This window comes from Suncus etruscus, chromosome 9, assembly GCF_024139225.1.
Source record: "Suncus etruscus isolate mSunEtr1 chromosome 9, mSunEtr1.pri.cur, whole genome shotgun sequence".
In the NCBI taxonomy this organism is placed as follows: Eukaryota; Metazoa; Chordata; class Mammalia; order Eulipotyphla; family Soricidae; genus Suncus; species Suncus etruscus.
The window spans coordinates 93,458,633-93,474,380 of record NC_064856.1 but is presented as its reverse complement, the minus strand read 5'-3'; the positions used below and the strand labels follow the sequence as shown (position 1 = coordinate 93,474,380).

The following is a 15,748-nucleotide window of genomic DNA, read 5'->3' as shown; positions in this document are numbered from 1 at the left end:
GGAGTAACCCCTGATCATTGCCAGGTGTGTTCCATGTCCCAAAAACCGAAAAAGAAAGAAAGTACCATCCCCACAAGTTATAGAGGGTTACACCCACAGTATAGAAGCTTAAAGCTGAAATATAACCTAGTCAGATATTTATCTCCTAAAACTGTCTTAACAGATTTTTCAAAAATCTTGGAGTGAGGGCCAGTACAGTGTGTAGGGTGATTGCCTTGCACATAGTAGATCCAGGTTCAGTCCCCAGCATTCCATATAAACCCCAAGAACCGCCAGGAGAAATTTTTGGATGCAAAGCCAGAGGTAACCTTGAGAACTGCTGTCTATACACTCTCCCCACTCCCCCCTCCAAAAAAAACAACAACTTGGGAGCAATATTATAGGGGTTGGGGCTAATAAGTTGCACGTCAATCATTGACATACCCAAATATTGCTGGGTGCAGTCTTGAAGCACAATAGCACTGCAGGGCCCAAACATAACAGCATGGTGGCCTCACATTGAATTATGAACCTGTTTGGCTGAGAAACACTGGAAAGTCCCAGACCCAATAAGCACCACTTCGGGGATACCCTTAATGCTCCCCCGAACCCCCACCAAGAAGAATAAAAATTGACAAATTAAAATTTCAATGCAATATAAATATAAGACTATCTGCTAATGGTTGTTAGTAATTATGCAAAGCTTATGATTTGTATGTAGTTGTGGAGAATAGGAAAAAAACTAAATGTATAGCTAGTTAATAAGATAATGCATATGAAATTGCTATGATAAACATTAAAGGGCTATGGATAGCTGAGTTGGAATTCTTTTCAGACTGATATGTAACCAACTACACCTACATTCAGGTTTTGTATTAGAGGTAGATATCTCAATCCACAGTCAATCCATCAGTTTTATTACAGTGGCACTTCTTTTTATTTATTTTTTTTTATTTGGCGGGGGGAGACGCACAGCAGTGTTCAGGGCTTACTTCTGACCGCATTCAGGAATCATTTGTAGCAGTGCATGGGGGACCATCTGGGATGCTGGGGATTGAGCCACGGTTGGCCATGTACAAAGCAAACGTCCTAACTGCTGTGCTATGTCTCTGGCCCCTAACACACCATTTTTTGACTGGATGTTTTAGGTTGGCCAGAAGAGAACCCTGTACATTGTAGGATGCTGAGCCGCATTTCTGATCATTCCTTTTTGGGGCTATTAGAACAGCAACCCTCCTCCTCCATACCTAACTTCCCCTTAATTAGTGACAAACAGAAATGGCAAATCTGGGATTGTAGAAGCAGGGAAAATGCTTGGGAGCTCTATGCCCTGGACTCTTACACATAGCACACCTATCCACCATACCTATCTGTACAACTCAAATGGTCCAGGTCCCCACTCAGGAAAGAACCATAGAGCACATTCGATCCTGCCAACCCTACAGTGACCTGAAGCCCCACGTTTTTCCAACTTCAGCTGCACAGTCTAGGCCTGTTAAGAGGAGAAAAGCTGCCAGAAGTTGTACAAAACTAAGAAAAGCTGTGGTTAACTGGACAACTCAGAGCTATTCTCCAAGGACAGTCCCTTTTCATGAGGGATCACAGTGCCACTTCCCTTCCTCTGTGCCTCAGCCTATGAGAAGAAGCTGGGGCAGAAGATAGACCAACTAGTAAGTCAGAGCTGCTGCTGATATGGAAGTGGAGAAAAGTCAATAATTGAGAAGATGGTAAAGGTGCCTTAGATCTTCCAGATAGAGGCAAAGAAAAGAGGAACTTGTGAACAACTTTGGATAGTGCATGAACTAGAGAGGAATTTGCAAAACTTGACCTTGTCTCCTCTATTTTTCCTTTGCTGCTGGCTTTCCAATAGTTAAGTAGGGAAGTGGCAGTTAAGGGAAGGAGATAAGAGAGAGGAGCCAGGGGCCAAAGTGACAGCATAGCAGTAGGGTGTTTGCCTTGCAGGCAGATAACTTGTGTTGTACCCAGGTTTGATTCCCTGCATCCTGTATGGTCCCCCGAGCCTGCCAAAAGCCATGTTCTGAGCGCAAAGCCAGGAGTGACCAAAGTGCCGCCAGGTATGGCCTAACCCTCACCCAATTATCAAAATAAAACAAACAAACAAACAAACAAACAAAAAATGAGAGAGAGGACCTGGGAAAGAAAGCAGGTCAAGTTAATTCCAAATGTACTATGTAAGGGTCTGACTAGCCTTAATGCTCTTATTGAGAAATTATAAAAAAGCTGGAGAGGGGCCAGAGTGGTGGCGCAGGCGGTAAGGTATTTGCCTTGCATGCGTTAACCTAGGACAGCCTGCGGTTCGATCACCTGGCGTCTCATAGTTCCCCCAAGCCATGAGCGATTTATGAGCCCATAGCCAGGAGTATCTCCTGAGCGTCACTGGGTGTGCCCCTCCCCCCCCCAAAAAAAAGGGCTAGAGAGCTAGTACAGCTGGTAAGGCACTTGCCTTGCACACAGTATACCCAGATTCAATCCTTGGCATCCCATACTTGTCCCCTGAGCCCACCAGAGTGGTCCCAAAGCACAGAGCCAGAAGTAACCTCTGAGCATCTCTGAATTTGGTCCAAAAACCAAAATAAAATAAAATAAAATAAAATAAAATAGAAATCATATAAAAGACCAAGCTTTTATGGCATGAAGAGGGGAGCTGGGGTCCTCCAAAAGAAAACTGAGTTTTAAAGAGCATTTTTAAAGAGTATTTAAAGAAAACACTCTTTATAAACGTAATAGAAAACATTTTAAAAGGGCATTTTCTCTTTACTTTGCCTCATTTTATAGAGTAATAAAGGAAATGATGGCAATTACCAGATTCACATCTATTTAGGCAGAGGGATAAGGAGATTTAGTGAAAAAGCAAAGTTTTTCTGAACTAAATGTCCTATTTCCTTTTGGAAATGACTCTAAGAATGAGGGGTTACTTCAAAGCTCATTTCTTCCTTTAAAATCTGGTGAATCGCTTCCATAACAAGTTCTAACTGTTCCACATCTCAGTAAAGGCATCTGTTTAGGGTGAAAATAGTGAGAAAAATTAGATGGGAAAGTGATGTAGAAGTCCACTGGCTCAATAAGCAAAAACAATAGCTCAGAAGGCTCAACTAGCATCTTAACAGCTCAGCAAATACTCAGACAGCGACTTCAGTAACACCATTATGCGATATATGTTGCAACAAGCAATATTGTTGGAGAGGGACATTGGTAGAGGGAAGGTCACACAGATGGTGGGACAGGTATTGTAATACTGAATACCTGAAATGACAGTTTTATGAGCATCTTTGTAAATTACTACGTTTAAATAAAGATGCAAACATGGTGAGGGAGAGATGAACACAAACACTGGTTAAAGGCTAAAGATTGTGAGTTCCTATCACATTTCTGCATAGAATGCAGATATGCATACAGTACAGAAGTAGATACACAGCATTTGTGCATCAAAACCTCATGGGGTTAAAATAAAGTTAAGAGGGGAAAATTTTTTTTTTTTTTTTTTTGGTTTTTGAGCCACACCCGATAACGCTCAGGGGTTACTCCTGGCTATGTGCTCAGAAGTTGGTCCTGGCTTGGGGGACCATATGGGACACTGGGGGATGGAACCGCGGTCCGTCCAAGGCTAGCGCAGGCAAGGCAGGCACCTTACCTTTAGCGCCACCGCCCGGCCCCAAGAGGGGAAATTTTACAGAAAGGCTTGAATAGAGATAGTGAGAGAGTGTGGGGTGTGATGACAAAAGCCCAAGAGACAATATTAGATTTTTAAGCCTTCATATTCTTAATCAGAGAAATGGATCAGTCAGGAAAATTATGCTAATCATATCTAAACAGACACAGAGAGGGTGACTGAAAATATAGCAGGTAGCGAAAAATCAAATTTGCAATAGAGTCAATAATCAATAATAATATATTCTATAATGATAATGTGATAAAATAATAAGCCACAAATTTGCAAAATCATCAATAATCAATGATATATAATTAAACTAAAAATCAATTTAAATTTTATTTACTATACAATTAAATCAAATATGTAAATTAAAATCCTCTAATGTCAACTATATGAACAAGTCACTATGCCTCTTCCTCACTAGTCATTCTGAATGCCTCAAATCCCAAAGGAAAATTCAGTCATTGTAAAGTCACATAATGAACCCAAGAGAAATCTTAAGTACAGCAAAGATACATACCCAAAACACCAATGTTAAGACCTGCCAGACTTGTCTTAATTTTATCATAAATATCTTCTGATGTAAAATCAACAGCAATGGTTTTTGTCTCCACTTTGAATTTCTCTTCTAGAAGGAGAAAACACAATAGAGAGTAAAAATTAGTATGTAGCTATCAGAATATTATCCTTTAAACTTTTTATCCATTTAATAGAAAATGTATTTTATTTTATGCCTACTGGCTTATATTTGAGAATTTTTAAGTTTTTAAATTTAAAGAACTGTGGTTTACAAAGTCACGAATAGTTTTAGAAATACCGTGTTCTAAAACCAAATCCCATTTCCAATGTTAATTTCCTTCTACCAGGGTTCCCAAGTTCCCTACTCATTTCCCCCAGCCTGCCACCTGACATGCACATTTGAAAGTATGGTGGTTGTAATTTGAATCTCAGGTTTTCAGTGTTGTTGAGACTGTGCATTGGATATATAGCTGTACACTCCCCCACATTATCAATATACCCAAGGACCCTGATACTGGTCCCTCTTGCTGCCCATTCTCAACTACTTCCTTCCCTCTCAATTTCTTCCCCCTTCTCCCTTAAATAGAACATTAAAAACAGGATGGTTGTGCATACTCATGAGACCACCTAAGAGATGATACAGTCAACACAATCCTTCTGAAAAAAACTTTCAAGGTGGTGCTTGAATGTTTATTAGTCCTCCTCCTATAAATAAGTGACAACGTTTCAGACCCTTAAGCACAAAATTATGAAGACAATTCATATCCTAATGTCATATATTCTTTAAATATCACTGGTTTTGTGATTTTAATTGCAAATTGACGCTTCATAAGTTCTAGAATAAGTTTTTATGTTGTAAAGTATCTAAAAGGATACTTCAAAATAAAAAAGTTAAGATTTATTCAAATAAAAATAAAATGAATATATTAGAATTTAGAATTTTATTTAATAGTTAAACATTTAAAGATTCAAAGTGCATGGTAACCTAGGTACAGAGTAATAAAAGAAAGACCTCAGAGTTCTGCTTTGCATAGGACTATTTAACAGTCCAAAGAGAGACGATAGAAATAACAGGCTCAGAAATAAGACCCTAGAGAAACAAAACTCATCTGAAGTTAACTTCAATAAGGGATCATCACAGAGCATTAACCCACAGAGGAAGTTTCTGTCCTTGAACTAAGAGGATTTATGTCTAAAAGGAAAGAACCTGTTCTGAGAGATTTGGCTTGTGGTAACACTCAATGAGAAGTATTGACCCTAACTAGGAACCCATCAATAAAATGGAGAGGAGTATAAGGGAACTAAAAGATATATGGTATTAAAGGTACACATTGTTATAATAAAAATGAGTTACTTTATGTGCACATGTAATATAAAAAAGTGAGATTATGAAGCAATTAATTCCCAACAGGTCCAATGAGTCTTCTTTTTAGAGAATGGTTCTAGAACTTACCACAAGGAAATAATGCTATTTTCATTATAGACACATAAGCAAGAAAAACACTCACAAAAGGTTGAGGGATCTTAAATGTAAAAAATTTACTTAGAGATTCAATTAATTTGTTTGGGGAAAAGCAAGGTTTTATCTTCACACGTACACTATATATAGACACTTAGACATATTCCCAGTAATAAAACCATCTTCACAACTGCTTAATCAAATTGGTTCTCTACTTTTCACAAGATGTGGTAAACACTTATATTGCAGACTCTTGTATAAGTATGCTGCTTTGGGGAAAAAATAATGATCTTTTAGAAGAAAACATTATTTAACCCTCTTTCCTTGGACTGACAACAGTATAAACAAAATGGCTTCTGGTACCACTGGTACGCTTCAGTTAGCACTACATTTATTTTCCTCCTAACTTTTCTTCACTGACTCTACTATGGACTATTCTTTGTTTGTTAAACAGATCACATCAGTCTCCTCATATGTCTCTGAAGTGTTTCATCTCCTGAGAATAAGAGCCAGTCTTATTCTTTGGAACAGTCAAATTCCCCCTCTGAATCTATCTAATTTATCTGAACCTAGCAATGCTCTGGCTGCTGTCCATTCTAGCTATGGAGGCCCACTGACAATCTACACACAGAATGTTTGCCAAATATACTCAGGGCTTTTGTAATGACTGTTTCCTCTGCCTGGAATGCTCATTCTGTTAGCTCTTTGAGCAAAACACCTTTGAGGTAACATCTCCTCAGAGGCCTTCATTGACTGACCTTCAAAGAAATTCATCCACTGGTTCCCAAGCTTGGCCTGACCTTTTTTCTCCCCACCTGTGATTCTAGTCCCTCACTAGGCTCTTCTGTACATGCATCACCTTCTAACACAACATGTATTTTAGGAATGTGTGTGCTGTGGTCATCTGTCTCCACTAGAATGAAGCACTGGGAAGATAAAAACTTGGATCTGTTCTGCTGAGTTGTTCATCAATGTTACAAAGGATCTATCTTCTGCTCCTCTCCTGAAAGGAGAATCTGACCATTCTAAGACTCACAAGTGAGTCACAGGCCAACATGGGAAAGGGACATTCCACAGCTACATACTTTTGACAAAGAAAAAGGGCTCCTCTAGAAGAATTCAACAGATTCCCCTTGCATTTCCTTTCACCTGATTGTGATATACACATACCTTGATTAGGTATTTTTAAGCAGGGGGCCAGTTCACTGTCCCTCAGATTGTTGGAGGACTAGACTATAGCTTAAAAATATACTTTTAAAAATTCCTATGCACACTGCATATATTTTGAAGTAAAAAAATAAAATGGGAATTCAATATTTAGAATGAAGATATTTCAGTGGGAACTTTGGGCTTGCTTTTGGCGGGCCATAGTTTGAGACTGAGAAGAAGAATCAAGAGACAGAGAGAAGGAGGGGAGTCGGATAGTGCAGCGCACGTCCCACACATGCACAGTGCTGCCCAAGACAAGTTGGCTGGGCTGCTAAGCAGAACAGGCAGTGGCTGCAAAAACACCCGGAGAGCTGGGTAAATGTCCTCCCTGGGCCCTATGTGGCCTGTAGGCCATAGTTTGAGAATCCTTGCTCTTGGCTATGGAAAGAGCCCTGGCTCACAGGCACTGGCAGTTTTCAAAAACTGTCCAGCTCACCACTAACACTACCATGCGTGAATCAGAAACTGCAGCACATAAGTAAGAAGAGTCAAATAGGAGATGCCACTGCGGACCTGTGCAACCACCAGACAATCAAGATGAGCGTTCTACAAGAGCAAGGAGAAACACAGTTGGCTTTCTCAGGAACTAAGGAAGGAAACCCAGTCTTGAAAGCCTTCCCACTTCCCAGAGCCTCTTACCCTTCATCTGACTCTGGCAAAGAAGCCAAGATAGATGAAAAAGGATTTGTTGGTTGTAAACGCCAACACAAAGATCCAGCGCTTGCAACACAAGAGACCATTACATACACACACGCAATACAAGCTTCCTTTTCACCTCTGCACCTGGCAACCCAAAGCTCTTGATCACATCACTACAAACAAGCTGCTTTCTCACTCTTTACTTGATCGAGATGCTCTTAACCCATTGTCTCTCAGACAAGAGGGCATTCTAACAAAAAATAATAACCATAACAACAAATGTCTGATGATATATGAGCCTTTCAAGGCCATCAACTCACTAGAAATGAAGGCAGTTCTGGGCTTTAAAACATGATGCTAAGGACCACAGTGATCATATAGTGGGTAGGAGACTTGCCTTGCATGTAGATGACCTGGGCTTGATCTCCAAAACCTCATATGATCCCCCAACCTCACCAGAAATGAGCCATGAGTATAGAGCCCTGAGTAATCCCTAAGCACTGATTAGGTGCCCAAAATCAAACAAAAAATAACCCCCAAAAATGAAACTATGGGAACTCTTATGCTAGGAAATAGCTTTTTGATACCATATACTCTTTCCCTCTCTTAGACCATTGAAAACCATAGACTCACAATCATAAGAAATGTAGGAAAGACCATATTCATTACAACTAGAGAGCTACATAAAAATTACCATCCTTGGTGCTGGAGATGACAGAATAGCGAGTAAGGCACTTGCTTGACTTGCGTCTGATCTGGGTTCAGTTCCTGGCAGTGCATGATTACAAAGACCCTTGAAATGTAACCATTAGTGCAGAGCCAGGAGTAAGCCAGCCAGGAGTAAGCACACATCCAGATGGGGCCCAAAAATCAAACTGTCTATCAGCTCCAAGTCAGGATGTCCACCCTGACAGTCATACTGCTGATTTTTATTCAGAAAATCTAAATTAGTTCAAAGACAAGTTTGAAAATGGCAGACGGAACGATGCCCATAAATTGGCTTAAGATTCTACTCAACACCTCTGATTATTAATGTTTTCTAACCTTTTCAGTTTCAAATTTAGAAAGGTCATGAACAGATTCAGAAAAGCTATATATTTAGGTCTGGCCATTATTTTCATTTTTCTCAACAAACTGATACCTTTTAATATAACAGTTATTGTTAAACAAAACCATTTCCTAGGTCTTAAGAAGTCTTCCTTCACTTTTCCACTTGGATGGCTGGAGATCTTTGATGTGAGGATGCTAAAAGAAAGGTCTAATCTACATGAATCATTGCATTATTTATAACTTTTCTATTAATAAAAAGGAAAAATAGTACAGATTCTCCTCTGTCCCTACACTTGCTCCAAATAAATAATCTGCTTTCCCTCTAAGAGTAAGGTACTACTTATTATAAAAGATTTCTTACATTTAGCCATCCTCATCAGTTCCAAGTTAAACATTTTATCACTTAAGATTCAAGTTGGGTTAGTGACCAGTCACTGGGGAGAGATCTTTGACAGTACCCATTTCTCCTCTAAGGTAAAGTTACTTCCTCTCTCAGGGGTCTCCTAGTAACCCTAGGATGTACCTTCCATATTTTATGACGTAAGGCATCTTTCATTCCTAATACGTAGATCATTCTCTGCCATCTATGTATTTTTAGCATCTTGTGCAATGCTTGGCATATATTTGAGAGGTCTCTCAAATGTTTGTTCAACAACTAAATACATCTAGGCGGACTTGGCTGATTTCAACTAAAATCAACATCTTAATATCTCACTTGACAGAAATAAATCACATGTTAGTAAGATATCTATGTGAAACGGAGTGACATACAGCAATTCCTACTTACTATGCATTTTACTGATTGGTTTTGGGGTCACACCTGGCAGTGCAAAGGAGTTAATCCTAACTCTATGTTCAGGAATTACTCCTGGTGTGGTTCCAGGAACCATTGAAATGCCAGGAATCAAACCCAGAATTGGTCACATGTGAGGCAAGCACCATACCTGCTGTACTATAGCTCCAGCCTTTTACAAAGCATTTTAAAGCAGGAGGTCAATTGTAATATTGTTTCATCTACCCAGCATGGCTTGGGTGATCATTCTCTCAGAAAGACAAACATTTCTGAGTTACAAGAAACCTCAGAAACCATCTCCTCTCATGAATTAAGTATTCTTGGAGCTGACAGCAGGGACATGGAAGTGGAGGTGGAAGCTATTTTGGTCCTGGACAATTCTCGCTCTCCCAAGTCCTGAAAAAGAAAACTAGGGACAGAGGAGGAGTGACTGACTCCTGGGAACATACTACTATATTCACTGCTTCCCAAGTTTAGCTTCCATAAAGCCAAACTCATTAAATCAAAATGACTTTATAAATACATCGCCATGTGTGGGGGAAAAAAATCACCTACATTTTCACATTTCATAACATGTTTGACCATATTCAGAAATGTAGAAAGTGTTATGCAGTGAATCTTTTGTACTTTCATTTAAAGGAATTAACAGAATACAAGGTTCCCTTCTGAGATTCTATCTTATTTCTCTCTTTTGCTTGTCTTCATTTTCTCCCCCAAAACTTATCTTCTCCATTCTCTCACCCTCTCTCCCTGGGTGAGACACTTCCTATCTCCATCCTCCCCAAAAACTCTCTATGTCTTTCAATAAAAATAATAGTTTTGCCCTAAAAGGGACTCATTCACCTGACTCCATTTAAAAGGCCTGAGAGATTGCAGAGGAGATAGTGGACACTTGTAGCAACAGGACATGGATAGTTTCTATTCATTCGAAAGCCCTGAGAGCTACACTTGGATCAGGTACTGGAAACTTTTGGATAAGATACCTTAAATCTCAAATAAGGATCTTTATTTTCTACATCTAAGGATATGGGAGGTCTACCAATGGACACATCTTAATTTCATTTTTTGAGATTAAAAAGAAAAAAGAAACATTATTACATTAAAATTCCAAGATGTTATTGCTAGTAATATGGAATCTGAGTGTTATGGGCTCAATATTTTTGTCCTTATAAATTGAGATTTAGAAGGGGTTTGTAGGTTGTGAGGACCACTGTTTATAGAGAAAGAGAAAGACAGCATTTTCTTTCTTATCAACATATGGAGGAACGGATACATAAAAACACAAGAGGAAAATTCCATGCTATGACCAAGACCCTCACCAAAACAGAAGAAACAGGAACTTGATCTTAAGATTTCCCAGCTGCCCAAATTCTGAGAAATCCATGGCTGTCATCTAAGATGCCCAGACTGTGTATGACATCTTGCTATGGCAGCACAAGCTAAAACCATCTGTTCAGGAAAGCATGTCCCATGAGTGAGGGACTCCTCACTCAAGCTTTTCCTTCAATAATTCCATTTCTTATGTGTAAACTGGAAGAAGGCAGACCACCCTCTGGAAATCTTCGAAGAGCAACGTCATAGCACATGAAAATACGCAACTGTAAAGTCTCTATGAATGTTTTATTTCCTTTATCTGCTAGTATCGACCAGATGACTGAATCCCATGTCATTTCTTTTCTAAATACTAAGGTATTTCTTTCCTCTTTGGGTCAGCTGACTATCTTTTTTTCCAAGTTGACCATACATAGGCAACTTAACTTTATTATTAACATAACATCTACTATATATAATTAAAAACCATGATGTATTTTTCTAGCCATCAGAGTGGTGTTAAGTATTACTTTGATACAATTTGCTTGCATTTAACCTTTCAAGTGCTATGGTATCTCTATTACAATGTGCAATATCATGCTTTATCTTTGAAATCAGATGCCAAAGCATCATGTTAAGTGAATTTAAATGATGGCATTCCTTTCTTTCTTAATATTTATAAGCTGCATCACTATTTAATTTCAAGATCATTAGTATCTTGGATCTGATCAAATAAACCTTCAGTCCTATAGAAATCCACCCTTTATTTTTTTTTTTTATTGGGGCAGGGGCTGGGCCACACCCAGCATGGCTCGGGACTTACTCTAGCTCTATGCTCAGAGATCACTCTTCGTGGAGCTCAGGGACCATATGAGGTACCTAGGATTGAATCCAGGTCAGCTATGTGCAAGGCAAATGCTCTACCTACTATGCTATGGCTCTGGCCCACAACTTTATGTCCCCTGGGTCATTTTCATTCGCAAGATTTTCAGGTATTCCAGTAATCAACAGTCTATCACAAAAAGGCACAGGACTTCCAATTTACAAAACTAAGGGAAAAAACACTTATTTAGAAGCAAGGAATTTACAATCAGGCAATGTACCTCATCCTCCAATTTGTTAGCTCTATGAGAAGAAAAGGGGATAGGGAGAGTCTGTATCTTCTCTTCTCTTTTACAATATAGGAACAACAAATATATCTCAAATAAGAATACACTGAATGGTACCCACATGTTGGACATTTATTCTGAGAACAGCAAGTATCTTAAAATAAAAGTATTTTGGAGAGGGCAATATATAAACCCAACTGTTGACACAATAAATATGAACAAAATCTGCCAAGAGAAAATTGCTTACTCCTGCAGAATGGGGTTTTAAATAGTAGGCGATCACACTTGTGGGAATGACCCATATCAAAACGGCCAGAAACAACAATTATTGGCAGGGGTATGAAGAAAAAGATGGGAATGTCAATGGGTTCACACTATAAAAAACAGTATGAAGGTTGCTTCCCAAAGAAATTCAAAATCTAGGGGCCGGCGAGGTGGCGCTAGAGGTAAGGTGTCTGCCTTGCAAGCGCTAGCCAAGGAAAGGACCACGGTTCGATCCCCCGGCGTCCCATATGGTCCCCCCAAGCCAGGGGCAATTTCTGAGCGCGTAGCCAGGAGTAACCCCTGAGCATCAAAAGGGTGTGGCCGAAAAGCCAAAAAAAAAAAAAAAAAAGAAATTCAAAATCTATCTACCTTATTCCAACAATTCCACTCCTAGATATCTATCCAAGAAACACAAAAACACAAATTAGCAAAGAGATATGCACACCTACAGCACTATAAATCTTATAAAAGTTAAGATCTGGAAACAACCCATCATAGAAAGAAGAATTGGGGACTAATCTCACTGCTGTTAAGTCATCCCAAGTAACCCAGGATTACAGGCTGAGATCTCTGAAATATACTGGGGGTGGGGGAGAATCCAGACTCTGTCCGACCGAGACCCCAGACCCCACCTACATGCATTATCCTCCAACATATAAATGGCTCGGCTTTACCAATCCACAACTAATCTGGAAGAGATGCCAACTTGTAAATTGTCCCAGTTCCACAGTTCCTGGGGCAACATCTCCTAATTACACAGTACTGACATCCCAGTAGTAACACAGCAAACTCCATGGGAAAGTTGCATTCAAGCCCACTAAGTTCGATAAACAAAATAATACACAAAGCTCAACTAGCACCTAACAGCTCAGCAAATACTCAGATAATGACTTTAGTAACATATAAGATTGTATCAAGCAATATAAAGTAAATTATTTTGTGTCTGCTAAGGGGCCAAGATCGAGGTTGGATGGGAACTTGGGGACATTGGTGGAGAAAAGATCACACTGGTTGTAGGACTGGTATTGGAAAAAACATTTAGTAGCTGAAAAATATGCAAATCATGGTACTTATTAAGAAGAGAGGATAAAAATGAGGTATATGTGTATGTGTGTATATATATGTATGTATGTATGTATGTATGTATATATATATATATATATATATATATATATATATATATATATATAGGCACACATAATGGAATACTACTTAGCTATAAGAGGAAAGCTTGCATTTCTAATACATGGATGGAACCAAAGGATTCCATGATGAAGACAAAGGGATACTAAACAAAATAACAAACATTGAGTGATCTCATTCATACAGCATATAAAGAAACAAAGGGAATAAACAATGTCCAATGAAGACAATCCTAAAAGGGTGTGGGCCAAGATGGATCCAGTGGATTATGACTGAGGGATATTGGCACTTAGGTGGTGTGCTAACCAAATACTCCTAAAACATAGAAATAGTTAAAAGTCGTATGTTACCTCAACATAAAAACCAATTTAAAAATTAAATAAAACATCACTATATAAACAAACAGGAGGCAGCACTAGAGGTAAGGTGTCTGCCTTGCAAGTGCTAGCCAAGGATGGACCGCTGTTCGATTCCCCCGGCGTCCCATATGGTCCCCCCAAGCCAGGGATAATTTCTGAGCGCTTAGCCAGGAGTAACCCCTGAGTGTGGGTGTGGTCCAAACCACCACCACCCCCCCAAAAAAAAAAAGAAATCCGTCATGCAAAGGCAGAATGTGGAGAAGAATTATGTTGCAAGAATCCCTCTGGGTGGCGTATAGGGTAAGAAAGGAGATGGGGGGGGGGGGGGGAATCTGCTGAAAAAAATTGATGAGATGTATGTATGCAAAGAAAATAGAAGTTGCATAACTTGCTGGGCCTAGTGAGAAATAAAATGCGGCTTCCCTTGTTAAAAATTCATTACGAATTTCTGGTAACAACAGGCATTGAAGGGCCCATCCTAGGCCCCTGTACAAAGGCCCAGATCACACCTCCTGTGAAACAGACTATCACAAGGCTCCTTTTGGTCTTGTTAAGGATATTTAACAGAGAACTATAATGCTGGGAAGTGAATGAAACCTCTTCTTTTCGAAAGGATACAGGAATGGCAGGAGAGACAGGACACCTACAATAAAGCACAGTGCTGGCAGGGAGGGAACAGAGCATTGAGAGACCAGCGTGTGAAAGAGGAGGTGGAGATGGAAGTTGGCAAGTTGGAGAAATCGCTCAGAGTCAGAAGATTCTAAAACTGCTTAGGTATGTGGCAGGACACTATGGTTTCATCCATTTGCTTCAGGATTCTCGTTACTGAAATGTTATATCTTTGCCCTAAATCTTTGGTTCCACACATGACAACCATTTTACCTACGATAATGTTTCAGTGTTCTCTCAAACACACCTCCCCAGTATCATTTCTTTCCATTTCCTAGTGGTACGCTGGCTGAAAAATAAAATCACTGCCATTAAGATTTGAATCTAAGTTAAGCAATTGTGGGACTGGGAAGGTGGCGCTAGAGGTAAGGTGTCTGCCTTGCAAGCGCTAGCCAAGGAAGGACCGCGGTTCGATCCCCTGGTATCCCATATGGTCCCCCCAAGCCAGGGGTGATTTCTGAGCGCATAGCCAGGGGTAACCCCTGAGCGTCAAACGGGTGTGGCCCCCCCAAAAAAAAAAAAAAAGTTAAGTAATTGTCCATGAACTAAATAAAGTTCAGGTCGGAGAGCAAAAGAACTGTTGTTTTTTTTTTGTAATCCTCAACCTATCCTTCCCTTCTTTCTTCAAAGAGGAAGCTAACGCCAGTTAATTACAAGTCAAACATCACACCATACCTTTCTTCTACAACTGCTGGGTCTAGTTTCTAAAGTAACTTCTTTTTAGGTTTATCAAACCATTTCCAGGGGCGGGAGTGGGGCACAGCAGGAAATTTTATTACTTTTGAAAGCTGGAGCTTTCCTCTTGGGATCCAGAACCACTCACTGTGTGCCATTTACTCTGCACAAAAATTTACTAGTAGAAGGGTCAGGGAAAGTATAGCAGTTAGAGCACAGGCCTTTGCTGCAGCTAACCCCAGCTAGAGCCCCCCCCCCCCCCCCCGACAACATGATCTGTTGCACATCTCTGGGTGTAGTGTTAGAGCCCAAAGACCACCACACTGAAAGACCTGAGTGGAGCTGCATCCTGGGAGTCCTGCATTGATACACCAGCTAGGAACTGACGAGTTCCTGGCCTCCTGAGCACCACTTGGAATGTCCCCAGCCCAGAATTCACTCAGAGGCTGCTAAAAATGTTACTATTACTATTCTCATACACTTGTTTTTAACATCTGAAAATATTCTTCATCTTTTTGCTTTGTTACGGGGTCCAACCAGCAGTGCTCAGAGGTTACTCCTGGCAGTGCTCAGAAAACCATATGGGATGCCAGGGACTGAACCCAGGTAAGCGGTGTGCAAGATAAACACCTTACCCACTGTACTATCGCTCTAGCCCCAAATATCCTTTATCTTTAATTTATTTTCCCAAATAGCCTCAAGTAAAGAAAAGGTGCAAATACTGTACAACCTCCATTCCTTGAATCTCTGTTAGATTTAATCACTAAGCTTTTTGAGTCTTCAGTCAACTAGTTATGTTATCTGATAATACTAATATGGCAATTCTTGCCTTTCAGAATTTGCTACTTTTTTCACTAGATTATAATTTTTTCTTTAATTCTAACTCCCACCTCACAT

At 39.8% G+C, this 15,748-nt stretch overlaps 1 protein-coding gene across 1 annotated transcript in view; it reads right to left on the bottom strand.

Annotated features, from left to right (window-relative positions):
• HSD17B12 (hydroxysteroid 17-beta dehydrogenase 12) overlaps positions 1–15,748 on the bottom strand; it is a 153,131-nt gene that overhangs the window by 49,421 nt on the left and 87,962 nt on the right. The window contains exon 4 of the mRNA XM_049779793.1: positions 4,173–4,280. Within this exon, the coding sequence (XP_049635750.1) occupies positions 4,173–4,280 (108 nt within the window). The remainder of the gene's footprint in view (positions 1–4,172; positions 4,281–15,748) is intronic.